The sequence below is a fragment of the Podarcis erhardii genome, assembly GCF_964252035.2.
Source record: "Podarcis erhardii genome assembly, chromosome: 17".
Classification (NCBI taxonomy): Eukaryota; Metazoa; Chordata; class Lepidosauria; order Squamata; family Lacertidae; genus Podarcis; species Podarcis erhardii.
In genome coordinates this window covers 26,565,179-26,587,808 of record NC_138515.1, presented here as the reverse complement: position 1 = coordinate 26,587,808, position 22,630 = coordinate 26,565,179, and the positions used below count along the sequence as shown (strand labels likewise).

The 22,630-nt window shown below is 45.5% G+C and overlaps 2 protein-coding genes across 2 annotated transcripts; both read right to left on the bottom strand.

Moving 5' to 3' along the window:
* Positions 1-291: 291 nt before the first annotated feature.
* GSTK1 (glutathione S-transferase kappa 1) lies at positions 292-12,348 on the bottom strand. The gene is made up of 8 exons (XM_081845586.1): positions 12,126-12,348; positions 9,256-9,337; positions 7,559-7,687; positions 6,274-6,374; positions 4,873-4,908; positions 3,004-3,120; positions 1,381-1,474; positions 292-753 (listed from the first exon to the last, which is right to left on the bottom strand). The coding sequence occupies exons 1-8, from the start codon at positions 12,294-12,296 to the stop codon at positions 710-712; spliced, it is 774 nt and encodes a 257-aa protein (XP_081701712.1). The 5' UTR covers positions 12,297-12,348; the 3' UTR covers positions 292-709.
* A 3,189-nt stretch (positions 12,349-15,537) lies between these two features.
* ATP5ME (ATP synthase membrane subunit e) lies at positions 15,538-20,482 on the bottom strand. Its single transcript, XM_081845808.1, has 4 exons — positions 20,353-20,482; positions 18,056-18,110; positions 16,702-16,800; positions 15,538-15,674 (listed from the first exon to the last, which is right to left on the bottom strand). The coding sequence occupies exons 1-4, from the start codon at positions 20,386-20,388 to the stop codon at positions 15,649-15,651; spliced, it is 216 nt and encodes a 71-aa protein (XP_081701934.1). The 5' UTR covers positions 20,389-20,482; the 3' UTR covers positions 15,538-15,648.
* Positions 20,483-22,630: the final 2,148 nt, after the last annotated feature.

Below are 22,630 nucleotides of genomic sequence, written 5' to 3'. Positions count from 1 at the left end.
CTGATGGTGCACGCACGTAGCGTATGAAGAAGGTTCTCAATTCCTGGCATTTCTTGTTGGTAGCGGAGGTCGTGACAGACCCTCTGATACCCCAAGAGTTGTTGGCAGTCAGAGTAGACACTACCGGACTACAGAGACCTAGTGCGTGTCAGTTTCCGATGTTTGTAACACATCTGAATTTCAGAAAAGAATCAAATGTTGCTATTATGCAACACTTCTGGGAATGGCGCAGGGGAGCTGTGCTGTTGTCCACAGCACTTTGAAGCCCTCTAATGACCAAGTTGGACAAGATACACCTCCAGGCCCCTTTTATTATGCCATTACATATCCCCAACAAAGAGCAGTCTCTCATGAAGAGCAATACGCACCTCATTGACTCACCATCTGTATCAATTTCTGCAACCAACTAACTATATTGCCGGAAGCAGCAACCAAAACAAGCAACTAAAAGTGAAGCTTCTCTGTTAATGCATATCTACATCTCCAGTATGCCAGCAACTCACACGGGTCAAATGTGTGTTAGACATACACCACTGTGATTGAGGTGCACTGCATGTTGATATCATCGCTGTGTTGCCTTCTCTAGTATCACAAATCGTGTTTATGGGGTTGCCTTCTGCCCATCAGCCCTCCTGTGTTCACCTTGTAGAAGCAGACACTCCCAAACCTTTGTGGCTTAGAAATTGCATTGTTCCTCCGTAACTCTCAGCTAAAGCTTAGAAGATGTGGGAACTGGTCCCAGCCATTTCTCTCCTGTGAAACAAGTCGGAATCAAAGAGCAAATTAGATTCAGAATGCAGAAGGGGGTCTTAAAGAAGCAACAAGTTAAATCAACACACCAATTCAATAGCAGCAGCAGAAAAATAACATTCATTCCCTACTTCATCTGACAGGTTACTAGATTAAGGCAGCTTTTGACTACAACTGCCTCAGAAGTCTGGGCATTTTACAGGAAGTCAGACAAGGGGAAGGGATCAAACTCTCCAAAGAGCCATCAGAGTGATGCCTAAGCTAAGCAAATTCAACCTGAAGGCAGATGCTTACAAAACTGAATACTCCTCTATCAATAATTCCCAGCACAGTGAAAACTAGGCTAGGCAATAACTCTTTTGTCAGCCACAAAAGGATTAAATGAAGGAGCATTCAGTCATGCTAAAGGTACCACATTTGTGTCGGGGGGCTCCTGAATAACCTGAGAATCTCTAGACAGAGTGAACAGCATGGACTGGAATATTCAGTATACAGCCTGAGGTATTTAAAGTTGTTGAGGTTTTTTAAGTACCTACCTGCAAGTGGCCAGGACTTTCCTTTTGGCATGTTAGTCCAAACTGGAACCTGAAAGACCATTAAATGATAGGCAATAGCATTAAAAACACTCACCCAAGAGATGTCCCAGCAGCTCCAAACGATCCGAACCGAAGAGAAGGTGAGGCTCTTCATTAACGTGAGCGACAAAACATGGCAGCCCAAATGCCTGAAGGAAGACATACGACACAAGAGTCACAAAGGGGGCACTGCTTCATCTACACACTTTGATGCAATGTACATGAACCTGCGAAACTCAAACGGGTTCAAGTTGCCTTCTGTGTTCGGTGGCTGCAGATTTATCTTACACTTGGGTTCTTAAGAAAGATAGAATATATATCAGAGCTCGAACATTGGGAAGAGAATGTGGTCACTTCCGTTCTGTTAGGTTGACTGAAAGTACCATATTTTTTGCTCCATAGGATGCACCGGATCATAGGACTCACCGAACCATAGGAGGGGGAGAACAGGGAAAATTTTGTTTTTCTTGTTCTCCCCCTCTAAAACAAGGTTCAAGGTGCATTCACCCGAGCTTGTGGGGCTGGCGGTGGGGGGAAGTGCTGCTTTCCCCCACCGCCAGCCTCAAAGATCCCTGAAGCCTTTGGAGTGCAGCGGCCCGCTGCCCTGCAGAGGCTTTGCGCACAGCCATCCCCAAGCTAGAAGAGCGAGACGGAGCGCTCCGCAGTGCTCCGTCTCCCTGTTCTGCCTTTGGGCTTAGCGGCGCAGCCTGCATTCGCTCTATAAGACACACACACATTTCCCCTTAATTTTTGGAGGGGAAAAAGTGCGTCCTATAGAGCGAAAAATGCGGTAGCTTAAAAGCCCGGTGGCTGACCAGGACACACAGATTTAGGAATTTTATACTGAATCAGTATATTGGTACATCTCACAGAGTACTTGCTGAGTACTGTCTTCGCTGGCTGCCAGCAGCTCTCCAAGATTTCAGACCAGCCCTGCCTGGCTTCAGGGAATCCAATCCCTTCCATGGTGGGCAGCCAAGAATTAGATACGCAAGATACCCAAATATTTTACTCAATATTCACAGCTCTGAAAAATGCCTCTCCAATGCAGTAATGGCATTGCTCCAAGTAAAGCCCCACTGCCTGCGTCTCTCCTATTACACGTCATCCCTATGTTGGCAGATCTATGCTTTCTGCCTCTGAGCTTTCTGTTCTCCTACTTTCCATGCTCACCAGGTTCTGGGAGAAGGGGGAGGGTCTGGAATGCTTTCTAAAGACACTGAGTCTGTCAGCTGTCTCTTCCCTGGTGCTGCTCCCCTCCCAATATTTCCCAGCTTCTCTCCTCTGCAGCCTCTGAACTAATTATGACCTTCTGCAAACCAGTGTTGTAAATCTATACTGTCTCTTCTCTCGGAAGGACTCCAATGAGGATTGAACCTGCGACCTTCTGCATCCAAAGCAGATGGCCTGTTTCCCTATTGTTTGGACATCCAGGCACTTGATTCCTCCAGGTAACCCTTCAGGAAAAAGGGGCAGGGGGTAGAAGATGCACAGCTCCTGATAAAGTATTTGCAAGGATGAGGAACCAGCAGAACTCAAGACATCTGTTGGACTCGAACTCCCATCATTGCTAGTCACTGACCCTACTGGCTGGCGCTGATGGCAGCTGGGGAGTCCAGCAGCATCTGCAGGACCACAGCTTCCCCCGCCCTGGCCTGATGCGATGCCAGTCTCTCACCCCATATTTTAGTGCTTCATCTGTTGTAGCTTTCAGGCGATTCTTCACCTCTGGTGAGGAACTCATTTCCAGAAGTTTCCGAGCTTGGTCCGAGGACAACCCTGCTCTCTCTGCAGCCTGAAAAGAGACAGATGGAGAAAAGCAGGCGCCGCAGTCGCTATAGCCAAGGTTAATTGGATAACGCTTGAAAAGGTCTCCAGTACTGACACAGGAATTTAACCGGCATGGAGTATTTTAAAAGAGAGCACAGCAAAAACAAAAAAACGAATTTGCTTTGCTGAGAAGCAGGTGCAGCCAGCAGGCAGGGGAAGTGCTGGTTTTGCAACCTTGCCAGGTTAGATGCACACACATGAAATGACTTGCTCCCAGATTGTCAATATTAAAAAGGTGTCCGACTCTAGGGTTGTGCGCCCATCTCACTTAAGAGGCCGGGGGCCAGTGCTGTCTGGAGACACTTCCGGGTCACGTGGCCAGCGTGACGAAGCTGCTCTGGCGAGCCAGCACCAGTGCAGCACACAGAACGCCGTTTACCTTCCCACTATAAAGCGGTACCTATTTATCTACTTGCACTCAGGGGTGCTTTCGAACTGCTAGGTGGGCAGGAGCTGGGACCGAAAGACGGGAGCTCACCCCGCCGCGGGGATTCGAACCGCCGACCATGCGATCGGCAAGCCCTAGGCACTGAGGTTTTACCCACAGCGCCACCCGTGTCCCTCATTGTCAATATTAAGCTAGGCTAAATTCTGACCATATGGCCCACACAGCTGAGCATTGCCTCCCTGGACAGAAAATGGCTCTGCAGAGTACTGGGCAAAGATCTTTGCCAGGCCTGCTTGGCTGAAGCTGCCAGAGACTCACCACGGGGCTTTCAGTACACAAAGCACACAGCCTACCACTTAACCACAGATCCTTCCTATACATACTAAATAGCACAAAACACTGCAAAGGAAATAAGATGCAGGTCACGTAGCAGGATGTTCTGAATATGCGGGCACAGAGAATTTTCACCAGGGAGTGCATAAAGCAGTCTAAAGCTACACTGAATTGCTTTCATTTAAGTCAGTTTTCCCCCCCTTAAAAAAGGGGGACAACACCAAGAAAGCCATGCTTGGAGGAAAATAGGTAAAGGTAAAGGGACCCCTGGCCATTAGGTCCAGTCATGGCCAACTCTGGGGTTGCAGTGCTCATCTCGCTTTACTGGCCGAGGGAGCTGGCGTACAGCTTCCAGGTCATGTGGCCAGCATGACTAAGCCGCTTCTGGCGAACCAGAGAAGCGCACGGAAACGCCGTTTACCTTCCTGCTGGAGCACTACCAATTTATCTACTTGCACTTTGACGTGCTTTTGAACTGCTAGGTGGGCAGGAGCAGGGACCGAGCAACGGGAGCTCACCCCCTCGCGGGGATTCGAACCGCTGACCTTCTGATCAGCAAGCCTAGGCTCTGTGGTTTAACCGACAGTCCCAAGAGGAAAATAAAACCATGCAAATCCTCTTCTGCATATTTTCTGTCTGACTAGCTAGAACTACAAAGCTAATCCTTCTGCACTGCAAGGTTACCTGAAAAGCTGTTCCTGCAGGTCCGCAATCATGAAGTCAAGAGTATAAACTTCTGTCGCAATAGAAGAACAATCACTCAGTAGATCTCCACAGGCAAGTCTACAGCACCTCAGGTCAACCTCAGGTCCCCAAATGCTGTTGGACCGCAACTTCCATCATCCCCAACTATTGACCAAATGGACTGTGGGTGATAGGAGGCTGAGGTCTAACAGCAGCAGGAGATGCAAGGATGAAAAGCGCTCATCTAGACCAGGGTGTGTCACAAACGGGAGTACAGGCAGCGCTGCAGAACCGCAAGAGAAAGAAACTTACTGCTAAGATGCTCTCTGGCTGGCTTATGTCTTCATCCTGAAGAGACAAGGAGTAAGGCAACCGATTACAAATCTTTCATGGACAAGAGACTGACTGTGCAAGGGAGAGTGAAGATATCAAAAATAATTAACTTCCTTCTGCTACAAGGAACAAAGCTCCAAGACACACACACACACACACACACACACGGACAAGGGTGCCATGTCACTCACTTCAATCAGGAGTGTAGAACCTGTGGCACTTTCCGAACTACCAACTTCCTTCACCCCTTGGCCAACGGGAGGACTGTTATCCCTCCCTGATCCTAACGGAGATGGGTACCAGGAACAGAAGTTCACTTCACCAAAGCTATAGCTACAATGATCACACTGAAGTGAAGGGTGACAGGAATGGCGCATGGCTTGGAATTTTGAGGAGCAGTAGCCGTGTCAACTGCACGCAGGTAAAACTCTTCCTGCTTTGCTGAAGGGAGAAGAGACATGCTGGACCATCCCAGGAGGGCTCTGGAGGCTGGGTTTTTATTTGTTTGTTTGCTAATTAGCGGTCAGAGAATTGCTCTGTTTATTATTTGAGCATTGCTAATAATGTTTGCTATTATTTATATGGCTGGTATGTTCTTTTTTGTTTTTCCATAAATCTTTTGTTATATGAAATATTAGCGTATAATATGACACACACACCCCACACACTTCCCCCCTATAGTATTATGTATTGTATATTTTTATTTGCTGCAAGTCACTTGGAGACCTTCAGGTGACAAGCGACAAGTAAGTTTAATGAATAATAATAATAAATAAATAAATAAATAAATAAAATGATTTCTATGGAGAGACCCTGCAAGTTATATTTGCCCCTTGTTTTTTCATTCCACCCAGACCTATAGAACTTTGTTGGTCCCATCAAAGAGGAGCAGAGTCTATCAGTCCTGGGCTGTGGCTCCTAAGTGCTATAATACAGCCTTGGGAGACAGTAAAAAGAGATTTAAGGAGCCCATGGAGAGCCACCACAGAGTGATGCATCTGATTTGGGGGGGTTGAAAACTGTGCAAAACCTGGCCCAGGGCATTTCAACTATCTTGCCTAAGCATCCTGGATAAAAAGTAATTACTTTATATATTTAACTTTTACTGCATTTTCAAACACGCTGATACAGTGAGAAGCAGTGGGACGTTCCTTACAGAGGAGAGGGTAGAGAAACAACCGAAACACACAAGAATATAGAAATATAGGAATATACAAGTATACGGAGGGATTCTGGGCCCTGTTATTTTAATCAAAGCCATATATTTTGATAAACGGGGGCGGGGATGCCCTGCTTTATTTGTGCAATTAATAAACGGAAGAAATAATCGTGACAGGCCCAGAAGCACCTGGAGAGATGCATGAGTACAACCATACTCACACGGGACCAAATGCGCATCCAAAGTTCTCTAGACACGGGCTCTAAAAACTGCGGCTCTGCCATATCCACGGCTGTGACAAAGCGCATGGCTTTCAGACTGCCTGCATTTGGGCACAAAAAGCACCAGAGTCAGCATAAATGTCAAGAGGGGAGGAATCCATTGCTACAAAATACCAAAAAAAGAAAAATAAATAAGATAGATAGATAGATAGATTCTTTATTGTCATTACACAAGTGCAACATTGCACAGTGCAACGAAATTGGATGCCATCCCTTAAAAAAACAACAAAAGCAAAACAGCAACAACAACCAAACAAACCACATTCCAGCCACACCCACACCCACACCCATCAAACTTCCAGGTCACACTATCGAGTTACAGCATTCAAAAAGGCCACAGCTCTTGGATAGAAACTATTTTTCAGTCTATTTGTCCTTGACTTGATGTTTCTATATCTCCTGCCAGAAGGCAGTAGTGCAAACAGACTGTATCCCGGGTGAGATGAATCCTGCAGGATGTTGTTTGCTTTCCTAAGACAACGGGAACCGTACAGTTCTTCCAAAGATGGGAGAGGATGACCAATAATCCTTTGGGCTGTGGTTATGACCTTCTGGAGCACCTTCTTCTCCCTAGCTGTACAACTGGAGAACCAAGCACAAATACAGTATGTGAGAATGCTCTCTATGGAGCCTCGGTAGAAGGACACCAGCAGTTTCTCACTCAGATTGTTCTTCTTTAAAAGTCTGAGGAAATAAATTCTCTGCTGAGCCTTCTTCACCAGAGCAGTGGTATTTGCGCTCCAAGTCATGCCCTGATCGATAGTCACTCCCAAAAACCTGAATTCCGCCACCCTCTCCACCCGTTCCCCGTTGATATACAAGGGCTGAATGACCGCCTTTTTTGTCCTGTAATCCACCACCAATTCCTTGGTCTTAGCTGTATTAAGAGCCAGATTGTTCTCTCCACACCAAACACAGAGCCGCTCCACCTCGTCCCGATAGGCGGACTCATCCCCTCCTGAAATGAGCCCCACCACCGTAGTGTCATCAGCAAATTTGATGATTTGACAGTGCCCTGTCAAAGAAGAAGAGGCCAACCCCCACATTAAAAAACCCTTATTAGGAAGGCTTGGCTTGCATAAAAACTGTGCACTTGCTGAGAGAGTCCTATTTTTGTGGGGCAGTTTCATTTGGACTTGGAGCTGCCATGGAGTCATTGTGCAACGCTTCTCAGTTCTTCTCCATTATCTCCATGTATCCCCACCAAACATCTCCCTCTGCTTACCCTTCTCAAGAACAGACCCTAGGAAATCCTTTACGAGATGCAGTGGCACCTGGTAGAATTTTGCCATTCGCAGGAGGTCCTTCGACATGTACTCTCCTTTCTTGGGCACCAATGCTGGGGGTCTGTTACCTGTTGCGGAGGATAAGGAGATTTCAGAGACAGAGGCTACTATGTCTTACGACCTCTCATCCTTACATCGTCGTCGTCATCATCATCATGGGACGCGGGTGGCGCTGTGGTCTAAACCACTGAGCCTCTTGGGCTTGCCCATCAGAAGGTCGGCGGTTCGAATCCCCATGAAGGAATGAGTTCCCGTTGCTCTGCCCCAGCTCCTGCCAACCTAGCAGTTCAAAAGCACACCAGTGCAAGGAGATAAATAGGTCCCACTGCAGCGGGAAAGTAAATGGCACTCTGGTTTCCGTCACAGTGTCCATTGTGCCAGAAGCGGTTTAGTCATGCTGGCCATGTGACCTGGAAAGCTGTCTGTGGACAAACGCCGGCTCCCTCAGCCTGAAAGCGAGATGGGCACCGCACCCCATAGTCACTTAATTGGGTATATAAGGGGTGTGACCATTTTTCAGGTCCACACTGCATAAGACTGTCTACACCAAAAACCAGTACCATAAACGTAGCCCAGTACCTAACTGGCAACTAGTGCCCTTCTTTCAACAGTGGATACATTGCTCCTGAGAGCAGCCAAACAATGGCATTCTGCATCACCTTCCAGACCGACCTCAAGGGTAGTCCCACATACAGCACATTGCAGTAATCTAGCCTGGAAGTTACCAGTGCATGGACAACAGCAACCAGGCTCTCCCAGTCCAGAAACAGCCATAGCTATATCAACAGCCTGAGGTGTTGTTGTTTCATCTTCCTTAAATGAACTTCATCAAAATTAGCCTTCACAGCCACTCAATGCAGGATCTGCAATGCATGACGCAGCTAGATTCCCTGATAATACCGAAAGCAAGCAATGAAAACAAAACGAATATGAAAGCAACACTTGCTTGGGGAAGAAACCTAATTTTACAGGCCTTGATGACTTGGGAAATGGTAGTTTTATTTTCCCAGGGCAAGACTGCATCTTAAGGGGGTATGCAAGAAAGAGACCAATATGGAATGTAGTTCTCGTCTACATATTTTATATACCGTATTTTTCGCTCCATAAGAGACACTTTTTCCCTCCTAAAAAGTAAGGGGAAATGTGTGTGCGTCTTATGGAGCGAATGCAGGGGGGAGGCAGGCAGGAAAAGCCCCCAAGAGCCACACACAAGCTCCACGCGGTTCTTGCAGGCTTTTCTCCAGGAGGGAGAAGGGACTGACTGGCTGCGTCAGTCCCTTCTCCCTCCTCGTAGAAAAGCCCGCAGGAGCCGCGCGCTCCTTAAAGGGTGCGCGGCTCCTGTGGGATTTTGCGGGAGGTGGGGGTATTGCCATAGCCACGCGCAGCCCCTCTGGAGAGGTTGCGCGTGGCTAAAGAGGAGGATCCCACTCGCTGTCTTGGCTTCTTTGCTCTTTGGGGCTGGGGGGGACACAGGCTTCCCCCGGCAGCCCCAGAAGCTCTGGGAGAAGCGGACAGGATTTTTTTTTCCTTGATTTCCCCCTCTAAAAACTAGGTGCGCCTTATGGTCCGGTGCGCCTTATGGAGCGAAAAATACAGTACATTTCAGTTGAACTCAGTTCTGTTAATCAGCACTTACCAGTCGAGTGCATTATGCCTCCAAGGAAAACAGGTCGGAAGCGCAGATCCATGTTCCAGATGGGACGGTAGCGGCAGAGAACCTACATCAGTGAGGAAAGTTGAGCGATGATCATCAGCAGCTCAAAACTGACATGTGAGGAGAGACAGAGAGAGATGGGCAGAGGCAGAGAAATAAAGCTATTGAGAGGCAGCAGGCAGGTTACAGAAGGCAACTTTTGCAAGGCAGATTCAAAACAGCATCTGCGTTAGTCTGCAACAGGGTAAAAGAGACAGGTTGCAGGTGGTACTTCAGAAACAGGCTCACCATGGTATGAACTTTTGCAGGGAATAAACGACTTCATCAGATGCAAGATTAAGAATGTATCATGAATAGACATTGGGGGAAGCCCAAAGATAAAATCAAGTTAATGCCAGAAAACAAGAGGAATGCAAAGACACAGCTTAGCGAGAGTTCTAAACATGAGTTCTAAACATGCAATCTGAACAGTAAGGTAAAGGTAAAGGGACCCCTGACCATTAGAATCATAGAATCATAGAATCATAGAGTTGGAAGAGACCACAAGGGCCATCGAGTCCAACCCCCTGCCAAGCAGGAAACACCATCAGAGCACTCCTGACATGGTTGTCAAGCCTCTGCTTAAAGACCTCCAAAGAAGGAGACTCCACCACACTCCTTGGCAGCAAATTCCACTGTCGAACAGCTCTTACTGTCAGGAAGTTCTTCCTAATGTTTAGGTGGAATCTTTAAACATTAGGAAGAACTTCCTGACAGTAAGAGCTGTTCGACAGTGGAATTTGCTGCCAAGGAGTGTGGTGGAGTCTAGTCGTGACCGACTCTGGGGTTGGGCGCTCATCTCGCTTTATTGGCCGAGGGAGCCAGCATACAGCTTCCGGGTCATGTGGCCAGCATGACTAAGCTGCTTCTGGTGAACCAGAGCAGCGCACGGAAACACCGTTTACCTTTCCGCCAGAGCGGTACCTATTTATCTACTTGCACTTTGACGTGCTTTCGAACTGCTAGGTTGGCAGGAGCAGGGACTGAGCAACGGGAGCTCACCGCGTCGTGGGGATTCGAACCGCCGACCTTCTGATCAGCAAGTCCTAGGCTCTGTGGTTTAACCCACGGAACCACCCGCGTCCCTAATCTGAACAGTAGCCTTGACTATTTGAGCAAACTACGGAGGAATCTCAATTGGGCTGGGGCAAGAGCTGAAAAGGATGAGAAGGCGGCCATCTAGCCTTGTCAAATAAATGGCAGGATCAACCAACTCCTGTATTCCTCTGGTGATTAATCATCTAGACCAAACACCTGCCCAAACTTCCTGCATCATTAGCACATGCCATTCTACAAGTTTCTAAAGCCAGCACCCGCGTCATGCTAGCTATGAACATCATTTCTAAACTTTAAAATTTCTATGCTTAAGGCAAAGGCGACCCCCTTCTGCATTCAGGATGAATGCTCTATGGGCAGATTGGTTGGAAGCGACCTCTGTACAGCTTGGCAAACTATTTGGTTCAATTCCTAATGAACACCCGCAATTGGCACATGGAAGAGATAAGTAACAGTTGGAAAGTTGCAGCACTTTCAGCAGCAGCAGTAAACAAGGCAAAGTTCAGACAAAGGTATTTATACTGTACAAAGGTACCAGGTATTTGGGAAGCTGAGATCCCTCTGGGTATTTGAAAAAGCTGCCAGAGCTGCTTCCATTTCAGAGTCAGTTCCTTTATTTTATTTATAAAATGCACTTAGAATTACCATCCTTTGCTCACTCAATTTAATGCAGCAGTCAAATGGCAGCATTATCACAATAACTGCTGAGTAAGACCAGGGGTCAGCAAGCTTTTTCAGCAGGGGGCCGGTCCACTGTACCTCAGACTTTGTGGGGGGGCAGACTATATTTTTTTTGGGGGGGGGGGAGATGAACGAATTCCTATGCCCCACAAATAACCCAGAGATGCATTTTAACTAAAAGCACACAGACTACTCATGTAAAAACACGCTGATTCCCGGACCGTCCGCGGGCCAGATTTAGAAGGCGATTGGGCCAGATCCAGCCCCTGGGCCTTAGTTTGCCTACTCATGGGTAAGACTCTCCCCTTAAAAAAGCTCATCAACTCTGGGCAATGACAATGGATAGATCACTGCCAGTTTTATTATATTGGCAGTAGATCGCAGTCTCTAAAGAGTTGGGCATGCCTTCTAGTCCAACCCCCTGCAATGCAGAAATATGCAGCTACCCCATACAGGATCGAACCTGCAACCTTGGCATTATCAGCACCAGGCTGTAACCAGCTGAGCTACCTTTGCACCTGGTTCTTGTGCAAGGTGGCAGTACTTGGAAGGCTGCTCCCGGGTGAAATCCCCGCGTGGAACTGCAGCCTCGGATTGCCAGTGTGTGCAGTTTTAGATTTAACGGGTTGTTCTTCCAGAACACAGTATTGTAATCCAAACACCTGTTGGCCTCACTCTGCGTTTCGCAGCCCTCCCTGCTTCCCACGCGCAGCAGCCGACGCGGGGACTAAATGCGTTAACAGCCCGGGGCGCGTCACGAGCGCTCAGGGGCGACCGGGCGATCACTTTTATTGAACTACCGCGATCGGCCGGAAGCACACCGGCGATCTACCTGTCGATCGCAGGTCGACCAGGACACTTCCGACTTTGCAATTCTACTTTTCGGGACCCTCCTAAGTACGGAAGGAAACCCGACGGGACCCGCGGAAAGTGGACATCTGAGCAAAACAAAGTTGCGCCGGAGTTCTTGGAGAGGGGTGCAAGGGCGGCTGTGCCAGCAGGGTGCTGCAATCTGGGGGGAGAGGGGGGGACTGTCCCGGCCCCCCCTCCAGGCCCCCTTCTTCCAGCGCTGTTACCTCGAATCCCAGCCAGGAATACGGAGACAGCACGTCGTAGAAACACTCCACCAGTTTCTTGCTGCTGCTGCTGCTGCGCAAACCTTGGCGCGCCGCCGCCATAGCCCTCCCTGGGCTGCCAGCTGAGCCGGAGAGGAGAGGACGGGGCGCTCGCGCGAGGAAGGCCAGCATGAAATGGGGAAACGGAGGCTGCACCTCCTCGCTCGGGACGCTCGAAGGCCTCCGGGGCTCCGCCTTCCTTTGGGCTCAAGGGCCGAATCGGAGGAGGAGGAGGAGGAGGAGGAGGGAGGGAGGCTGCTCGCTGCCGGCCCCCAGTGGCAACAACGCGCTCAAGTCCCAGTCCCATTTTTTCCCTTTAAAATTTGGCGTTTTAAACATTGGTCCCACCGTTAAGGAGAATCATGTATGATGGACCAGCTAATAATTCCTTCCTTATTAGAAATTAAAAGAAATTAAAATAAAAGACCAGAACTTGTTCAGGTACGCCACAGCCGCCGCAAGAACTTTACTGGCCCAAAAGATGGAAAACACAAGATATACCAACCATCCAGGAGTGGCAGGTGAAGATGATAACTTGCCAAATTGACAGGAAGGATCCGGGACCAAGAGGACCAGAGATACAATAAAAATTGGAATAAATTTATTGAATATATAAAGGAGAACAACCAAAATATTAAGACACTAGCAGGGCTGGAATAACACCTCCAATGTAAAACAGTAGAGTTATGACAATAATATATGCAAAAAGTGTGTGATGTATATACCAGCGGTCGGGAGGGAGGGAAGTCAGGACTTGGCAGAGTCAAAGGGATTATAATGTGACATTAAGGACTGTTGGAAATAGAATTACATGTTGAAAACAATAAAAATTTATTTGCAAAAAAAAAAAATAATTCCTTCGTTCGTTTTATTCGCATGCCATTTTTGCACCCAGGCACAAAAATCAAATTTATTTTACGGAAGAATATTGTTGTTCCTGACAACCCTGAGAATTCTGGATGAAATTAATATTTTTAAGCTGCTTCTAGAATGCTTTTAACGGTCGAGAAATTACAAGAAATAACTATCTTCACTTGCGCTACTCTCAGCTGAGCATCAGATTTTGCAAAAGAAAGAAAGAAACCTGAAGGTTTTATTAACAAACAAAAGAAAGACCACAATGTTGTTGCTTGATTTATATCTGCTTTGGGACATACTATACCTGTAACTTGTTTACTGAGTAAAATCGAGTTAACAGCTAAACAGTAATAATTTAACTGACTTGAATATTTATATAGACCCCAAATGTTTTTGTTTTGGACTAACTGCAGTTTCCAAATGCTCTTCAAAGGCAGTACTGTATATAATCTGAAGGTAACCAGTTTATAGATCAGTATTCCCTGCTCTCTTGGTCCAGAGAGGGTCACAGACACTTCCAACACAAAGATGGATCCACAATCAACTCTGTAGATTGCGATCATGTCCCTTCAGAGAAATGGACCATCACAAACCCATGCAGATGAACCGCCCACCGAAAGGACTAATCTGCATTCTATTTCAGTTTACTGGACCTCATCCACTTCACTAACACACCCAGACACTGGTTTACCCAATCTGTCTCACCTGAATTGGATGAAAGGGAGTTGGGTGTCATCTGCATATCGATGACACTTCGCTACAAACTCCCAGATTACTTCAGTTAGCAGTTTTATACAGCTCCAAGTGGCCCTCTGGGCATTGTAGCATTCCACCTCCCTTCATTGTCAAGTCAGGAATGTGGGTTTGGGAAGTGTTTGGAATTTGGCAACACCTGGATAGCTAGGAGGTTTTCAGCCCTGAAAAACCAATGGGGGACGAGATGGAATCCCGTAGCACAGATCCCATGGAATTTAGCAATAGTTCCCCCTCCACCACAGCTGGCTTGATAATAAGCTACACCAAGACAAGCCATGAAGAGCTGGCAGAGCTACCAAGCATCCATCTTCTCCAGCCAGCTGATCAGCAGACCTATTCTCCCGCTTGTCCACCAACTCCCTGTCACCTCCGCTTCAACTGGGTGTGCATATTGCTTCCTCCCTATTCTTTGGGGTTTACTTCACTGACACACTCTAGGATGAGCACAGAAACACAAGGTTTTCCCCATTGTCTTTTCACCCCATTCTTGCCTCAGGGAGGTTCACATGCTTTTCCTATCTTCCTTTATTCTCGCAACAGAACATGCCTGGCTCTGAATGCAAGAAACCCATTTATACCCCAACTAAAGACCAAAATGCAGGCAGTCTGACAGAAGCATCATCAGTTGCAGCGTAATCATTGCACAATGGGTAGGTTTTTATAAACTGCTTTGAGGGTTGTTTTTTTCTTTTTTTAACAATCAAGCAATGTAAAGGTTTTATGAAATAAAAGTAAATAAATGTATGAGTGCGTGTCTACCCATACAGAGCCAGAAGCCAATGTCCAGAACAAGCTCAGGCCATTATTAAAATGTGTTAGGGAAGGGGGATTATTGGGCTGTTCTTATTTTTGTAATGTATTTTGTAGTTTGGTATTGTGATTTTATGATTTTATATTGTGAACGGCCCTGAGACCTGCGGGTATAGGGCAGTATAATTTTAATAAATAATATTTAATAAATTTAATAAATAAATAATAATTTGTCTGGCTTTTGTGCACTTCATCCTACAATGGATTCCAACTACTAGAATCGGTTTTTGATTGCCATCAAATGCCATCGTGCAAACTCTTATGAGGCAGCATCTCTTTACAGCAGGCACCGCCAAACTTGGCCCTGCAGATGTTTTGGGTCTACAATTCCCATCATCCCTGACCACTGGTCCTGTTAGCTAGGGATGATGGGAGTTGTAGTCCCAAAACATCTGCAGGGCCGAGTTTGGGGATGCCTGCTTTACAGGAAGCATAACAAAACAATTTGAATAAATGAAGTTTGCTTTTTATTTAACACATGTTTCCAAAGGTATTAGAACTGGCCACACAAAATGTAGTATGAAATACTTGTACATACAGACTTAAGTTTCCAAGGCTGACACTGATGAAATTATTGGTGTTTTAACATACATTCCTATGCCACCCAGTCAGTTCATCTTTTGAAGTTGTGTACTGAAATCTATTTATTACACAAGCAAACAGGCCAATTGTATTGCCTAGAAGTGCAACAACTACACCCCCTACAAGCGGCTTACTTGTAACTTACTGTCCTATTATCTGGAAAAGTCTACAACCCTAACCCAGCAGCAGCGCAAGGAAACCAAGTGTTCTTTCACACAGACAGCTGAGAATTAGATACTGCTTCGATTTTCACAAATATTGCCGCATGAAAAGTAATATATGCAAACCTCCTGCTTGCTAGTTAAATATGAAGGAGATGATTTTATGCCATTTGTACTTTGCACATTAGTGAATCTGACAACAGCTCTTCCAGCAACTGTTTATTGATGTAAATAAGTTTGTGTTTGACACTTGAGATCAACTACTTCAAAATTTCATACATTGGATATTAAAAGGTGAAGATGAAGATCAAGCAGGTTTATTTCAGTATTGAATCGTCGCTAGCTGAAAAGGAAAGAATAAAACGATTAAGATAATTGGTTCAGCATTCAAATAACACCAGAGTATACAGACTAAATATACTGCAGCAAGCTATGTCAGATATACTGTTGGCAGCTGATTTCTGCAATCTTCATTAAATACTGTAAGACGGTCAAGAATGCAGCCATTTAATTGTCCCCATAATATGAAATACATTGTAATACAAGATGAGAGCAGGGGTTCATAGGTGGTTACATATATCTGAAGAATGCATCAAGCATTTTACAACAAATTCCCATTTTTAAACCACACATAGTAGTTAACAGGAGCTTGTTAAACATCCTATTTGTTACATCTTCCAAGTATTTTTCTAACTGCACTAGAAGAGAACTGCCCCAAACACCATGCAATTTAGTCAATTATTGTTTAATGATACACAAGTCTATCTTAAGATAGGAAGTGAATTTCCTATACGCATAACTGCCATTTCTTCTCAGTTATTTCCAAAAGCTGCTCTTAGCAAGGAAAGAATTGTGCAGAGATCCATACACAAGGAAGCTGGTAATATTCAGAAAGATGTTCCAAACTGTTCTTAGCTTTGAGTCTCTTATAGGTTTACAGGAGGCGGGTGAGGGAATAGATTTCTTTTTAAGGCAGATCATCAAAAGAATGTACAAAAACAATTTTTTCTTGTAGAACAAGCTTCTCTTTGAAATAAGCCATGGACAGTACAGAATATCAACTGTGGAATTCTGCTCACAGAAATCCAGTCAATTGAGCCGTTTCTGTTCTTATGCTCCCCAAAGGTTAACTCTTCAATTTAGTGAAGAGTTTTACTAGTGACTAGAATTTTACTAGAGTTTTACTAGTGACCTTTTTAGCGACTAGAATTTTAAGTGTCACCTATGATCATTTCCATCACATGACCTGATAAAACTTGAGACATTGTACTTTAAGATTTTATACACACACACACACACACACACACACACACACACACACACACACTTGTTTTTAAACTTAAAAGATGGACTATATTTAGGAAAAATACCTTCTGCCAGTGCTTTTGCAATTCGTTCCATTTCCTCACGCTTCTTCTTCTCCTCTGCTTCTATTCTCCTTTCCTCCTCAGCAATAGGCTTCAAATAGTCTATCAACAACAACAACAAAAAATTCTCATGACCACTGTATATTTACAAATGAATTATAATCTTTCTGACCAACGGAAGACTTGCTCAGTAAATATTGAGTGTTCATCGTATACTACATATTGCTTCAACTCATTAGATACATGCAACACTTCAAAGTTTAAGTGAAATACACCCGAAATGCCTCAGGAGATCATAGCGCTTTAGGGGGACTCAAATTTAAAAACATGGCCTTTTCTGCATTTCTGAACACTGGCAGAAGCAGTGGATTCCCAAGCTGGCCAGAAAGCAGAAAGGTGGCCAGTAGTGGTGTCAGCTGGCCTGGAGCTGGCAGGCTGAAGAGCCAGTGGGGCATGGGGGCTGCTGGGGGGGGGCTGCTGAAGCCTGTTCTGGATGTCCCTCTGCAGCTCGTCTGGGCCACCTATGCACTGCTTCTCTCCACACTGTAATTTACAGTGCCACCGGTGAGTGGCAAAGCAAACTGCGGGGTGATGACACTCTTACATTTTTTTTATATGTACAGATATGTACCAACAGTGAACTTACTACTTGGAATTCTTTCCAGAAAATAGATTCTACAATATAATTTCTCCACTTTATGTAAATTATTTTTGGTTTTATTGTTACAAAGCTTTGTAAAGATAAACACAGATACACGACTTAAACTCATCAGGAATATTTTCTACACTAGCTTTTAAAATACTTTATAGAAAGTGTTTCAGTGAACATGTGCCTGTTATTCATATCTAAAAAAAACAACACAAATAAACTCAAAGCCTGGGGATTCCTGACTGATTCAAGCCAAAGCACAATACTACATTGGACATATATATGTTTGCAACAAGATTCATGTGACCAGGCACTCTTTTTACAACTGAGGATCTATTCTAGAACATCTTGCAAGGGATTTATAAGAAAGAGGAACACTTGAATACAAGAAGCAACAGAGGAGAAAAGCAGAAGCATTTGCATAATGTAAATCCATGGAGAATCACAAGTGTCTTGAATGTAGAATCACTGCCTATCTTCATATTTACAATTTTGTTTTCAAGCGCAAATGCAAGAAACTGTATATGGCTAATTGATCAATTAGAAGCTTATATAAGCACAAGGAACCTGATACCCTTCAGATCTTGTTGGATTCTCAACTTCCACCAGCCCCATCATAGACAACAGCCAGGGATACTGAGAGTTGTAGAACAACATCTGGAGGACCACAGCCTCCCCAACCCTGGATTAGATAACAATTTTCCTTACCATATCTTTTCTTTCCATAGACTATCCCAATGAGCAGTGCTGAATACCTGCCAAACTGTAAAATAAATTGCACAAGGATGAAACAGAAAGAACATGTCTTAAATACACAAACACATAAACACTTTACATTGCAGTTCTCAGATTTTAAGGACTACACAATTCAGAGCAGGTTTGGGGAACCTTTGGCTCTCCATATTTTGCAGAACTACAACTCCCATCACCTCAGCAGCATCTGGTGGTCCAAAGGTTCCCTATTCCTGATTTATGACAAGCCTTTTACACTATAGCTAAAATAGAAGGCCAAGCACCTTAAGCTAAAAGTCAAATAGGAGGACATTCCATTCTGGAAATGGTTTCACAAAACAAGGATGGTATTCGGCTAAGTTTTACTCAAAGTACTGATTTTTGCTCAATTATGAATATTGAGTGAAGAGCCAAATGCTTGTGTAGGTACCTTTACCCATTTTAACATTCTGCCCATGTTTGTTTTAACAAATTTTACATACCACTTGATTACAACCGAACCTCTAAGCTGCTTACAAGAATAAAAAACTATCAACAGAAAACATTTAAAAGCAAGCAAAAACAATTAAAATCAGCAGTAAACTAAACAGAGATTAAAAGACACCAACATATCTAGATAGGTTTGCCCAAATAAAAACAAAAAACAGAACAAAAACGTAGGCACCAAAGTTAAAAGAATAAAGGCCTGATCTCTAAAGACAGGGAGTCCCAATGCACAACTGATGCCACACTAAAACAACAAGCATAAACAGTTGGCTTTCCAATTAGCTTCCTCTCATTTCAGCTATTACAGTTCATATTCCTACTGAGCATCTGAAAATGCCTTTTAGTATATTTGCATAAGACACACAACATTCGCGCGCACACACACTTTGCATTTTGAGTTGTTAGCCACCTTGCAGGCATTTCCTCCATAAAATCCAGGCTGAAGGTGTTTTCGTAAGTAAACACGTCAACAGATTAGAGGGTGAATGGCAAGCCTACTGGAAGGCTTTTAGGAGGACGGAAAACCATCAATTGGAAAACGGTTATTGAATACAGTGGACGTGATCCGCGCAAGAAGCACGTTCGCAACCCACAGTGTTCGCAACCTGCAGCGCTGCGTCTGCGCACGTGTGGGTCGCGATTCGGGGCTTATGCGCATGCACAAAGCGCAATTTAGCACTTCTGCACATGCGCCGAAACCCAGAAGTAACCCATTCCCATACTTCCAGGTTCGGCATGGTTCGCAACCCAAAGCGTCTATAACCCAAGGTATGACTGTATATGGGAAATAACTGTGTACACCTGAAAACGCTGGCAGCATTAAGGTAAATTCAACAGTGTAAATAAGTTTTGATGGATGTAATAATGGAATATTGAATGGCATAGTTTTTTTTGTAAAAGATGCAGGGATTTATGAACCATGGAAAGAGAAGAAGGGAAGCCACTGATATCTTGAGGATGTAAAATTTGTGCCTGGTTCTCCAGCTGTACAGCTAGGAAGAGGAAGGTGCTCCAGAAGGTCATAACCACAGCCCAAAGGATTATTGGTCATCCCCTCCCATCTTTGGAAGAACTGTACGGTTCCCGTTGTCTTAGGAAAGCAAACAATATCCTGCAGGATGCATCTCACCCGGGACACAGTCTGTTTGTACTACTGCCTTCTGGCAGGAGATACAGAAACATCAAGTCAAGGACAAATAGACTGAAAAATAGTTTCTATCCAAGAGCTGTGGCCTTCTTAAATGCAGTAACTCGATAGTGTGACCTGGGAGTTTGATGGGTGTGGGTGTGGGTGTGGCTGGAATGTGGTTTGTTTGGTTGTTGTTGTTGTTTTGCTTTTGTTGTTTTTAAGGGATGGCATCCAATTTCGTTGCACTTGTGCAATGTTGCACTTGTGTAATGACAATAAAGAATCTATCTATCTATCTATCTATCTATCTAAAAAATGAGTACTTTAAATTGGTGGTGGTGGTGGTGATGATGATGGGTCCTTGGCCTGACCCAGCAGGGCTCTCCCTCTCCTCGCAGGCCCTTCGAGAGGGGCTGGGAGCCAGAGCCGACCCCGTCTCCCCGCCGCCTGAGGCTTCCAGCCCCCGGCATTCGGAAGCCCAGCTGCCTCGGACGCGCAGGCGCAGAAGGCCAGGCGCTTCCCAGCCGCTCTCCTTGACCTCCTCCTCCGAGGTCACCTTCCGGCAGAGGAGGGGAAGCGCCTGACTCGGGTTCCCGCCGCGCGCGGATGGCTGGCCGCGCCGAGAGAGCGAGCAACGCCGGACTCGGGGCTCCGTTACCTTGATCAGCGGGGAAACCTCCACCGGCGGGATCATCTCGCCTTCTCCTCGTCCGACCGCTAAGGAGGAAGTGACGTCAAGGCGCCCAGGAACCGAAGGCCTCAAAAGAAAAGCGTCTCGGGTGACGTGACGTCAGGGCGTCGCGCCTGCGCGGAGTTGAGGGGAAGACGATAGAGATAGGAAAAGGATAGCGTCTTCTTTTAGTCCTTAACGACTTCCGTTGAGGGGGCTTTCCCGTCTAAACGTCCGGCGAGCTACGAATAAGGTTTTCGCTAAGAGACGCGGGCAAAGAATCACGGATTATTTCGGTTTTACACGCAGAATAGAAAATAATTAAAGCTGTAATCTCACTTGTAAGGTCCGTTGAGCTGTGTAGCGCTTGTTCTAAGTACAGTTTCCACGTCTACTGGAGTTGGCATTTTGAGGCATTATATCCTTCTATTTTTTCTTATCTCTGCAAGAAGGCGACGTGAGGGACGCAAGAAAGAACCAGTGCGCACGCGCAGAATCTGCCCGTTCTCCCAAGCGGATGAATTTGCTTGACAAAAAAGTAGAACCGGCCGGACCCTCAGCATCTTAGTTTTGATGCCAGTGCTCTTGTTCTGCGAGGTTGAAAAACTCATAGTGGTGTTCATTTTTTTAGTATTACTAAATACTTTTACGTGATGGATTTTTATTTTTTATTTTTTTTGCTCTGCCCCCCTACCACTCTGTTATTGTGGGGAACTGCAGCATCCAGTCCTTCTGCCCAAGGTTCTTGCTAGGCTGCCATGCCTTCTTTCAGATAGATGATGATTAATTTATTAAATTTATATACCACCTGCATCTGTAGGTCTCAGGGCAGTTGACAACATTAAAAGACAAGATTAAAAACACAAAATGCATAATAAAAGTCATGCACAAAATACACAAACCAAAAAAAACACCCATCCCCTAAACACATTTAACAGGGTATAAAAGGCTGCATTGTGAATTATGGTGCTGGAGGAGACTCTTGAGAGTCCCATGGACTGCAAGAAAATCCAACCTCTCCATTCTTAAGGAAATCAGCCCTGAGTGCTCACTGGAAGGACAGATCGTGAAGCTGAGACTCCAATACTTTGGCCACCTCATGAGAAGAGAAGACTCCCTGGAAAAGACCCTGATGTTGGGAAAGATGGAGGGCACAAGGAGAAGGGGACGGCAGAGGACGAGATGGTTGGACAGTGTTCTCGAAGCTACCAGCATGAGTTTGACCAAACTGCGGGAGGCAGTGGAAGACAGGAGTGCCTGGCATGCTCTGGTCCATGAGGTCACGAAGAGTCGGACACGACTAAATGACTAAACAACAACAACAAAGGCTGCACACACACACACTGTTAGTTTAAAGTCCATCCACCCCACTCCCCAAAAAAGGATTCCTGGAAACAAATTTGTTCAGGGTGATGGGAATTGTAGCTCTCTGAGAGGTAAACTATAGCACAAGATCCTGTGTGTGGATGGAAATGCCCTGTTAATGTATGGTGTGTCTGCACCCTATGGCAGTTTAAAGGAGATGGCACACAGAAGCCATCTGACACCTCCCCTTGCCTTCTTTAGCAGCTGGTTCCCATGAGTGCATCCAACCGAAAAAACGAGTGTCGTTTGCTCAGCTGGCTTGTGCCAGAGTATTGTACCAAAAAACGGGACATTCTGGGATCCAATCAGAAGGCTTCTGTAATTCCCGGATGTCCTGCTTAAATCGTGGCAGCTGAGCTTATATACTACTGGAATCAATAGTAGCTCTGAAATCCTGCAGTACAGTGGTACCTTGGGTTACATATGCTTCAGGTTACATACGCTTCAGGTTACAGACTCCGCTAACCCAGAAATAGTGCTTCAGGTTAAGAACTTTGCTCCAGGATGAGAACAGAAATCGTGCTCCGGTGGCAGCGGGAGGCCCCATTAGTTAAAGTGGTGCTTCAGGTTAAGAACAGTTTCAGGTTAAGAACGGACCTCCGGAACACATTAAGTACTTAACCCGAGGTACCACTGTACAATAAAACAGGTGCTATAAGTACAGTGGTGCCCCACAAGATGAATGCCTCACAAGACGGAAAACCCGCTAGACGAAAGGGTTTTCTGTTTTGGAGGCGCTTCGCAAAACGAATTTCCTATGGGCTTGCTTCGCAAGACGAAAATGTCTTGCGAGTACTTGCGGGGTCTTTTTCCTTTCCCCCCCTTTTTCTAAGCCGCTTATCCGCTTATCTGATAAGCCGCTAAAAGCCGCTAAACCGCTAATAGCGCTAATCCGCTAAGC

Coding starts and splice junctions, on each gene's coding strand:
- GSTK1 (XM_081845586.1), bottom strand. CDS start 12,296: ATGCTGGCCTTCCTCGCGCGAGCGCCCCGTCCTCTCCTCTCCGGCTCA. Junction 7,688..9,255: donor AGGCATAATGCACTCGACTG/GTAAGTGCTGAT, acceptor CCTCCGCAACAG/GTAACAGACCCCCAGCATTG. Junction 4,909..6,273: donor GGATGCGCATTTGGTCCCGT/GTGAGTATGGTT, acceptor TTGTCTCTTCAG/GATGAAGACATAAGCCAGCC.
- ATP5ME (XM_081845808.1), bottom strand. CDS start 20,388: ATGATCCCGCCGGTGGAGGTTTCCCCGCTGATCAAG. Junction 18,111..20,352: donor AGGTTTCCCCGCTGATCAAG/GTAACGGAGCCC, acceptor TTTATTTTACAG/TTTGGCAGGTATTCAGCACT. Junction 16,801..18,055: donor CTATGGAAAGAAAAGATATG/GTAAGGAAAATT, acceptor TGTTGTTGATAG/ACTATTTGAAGCCTATTGCT.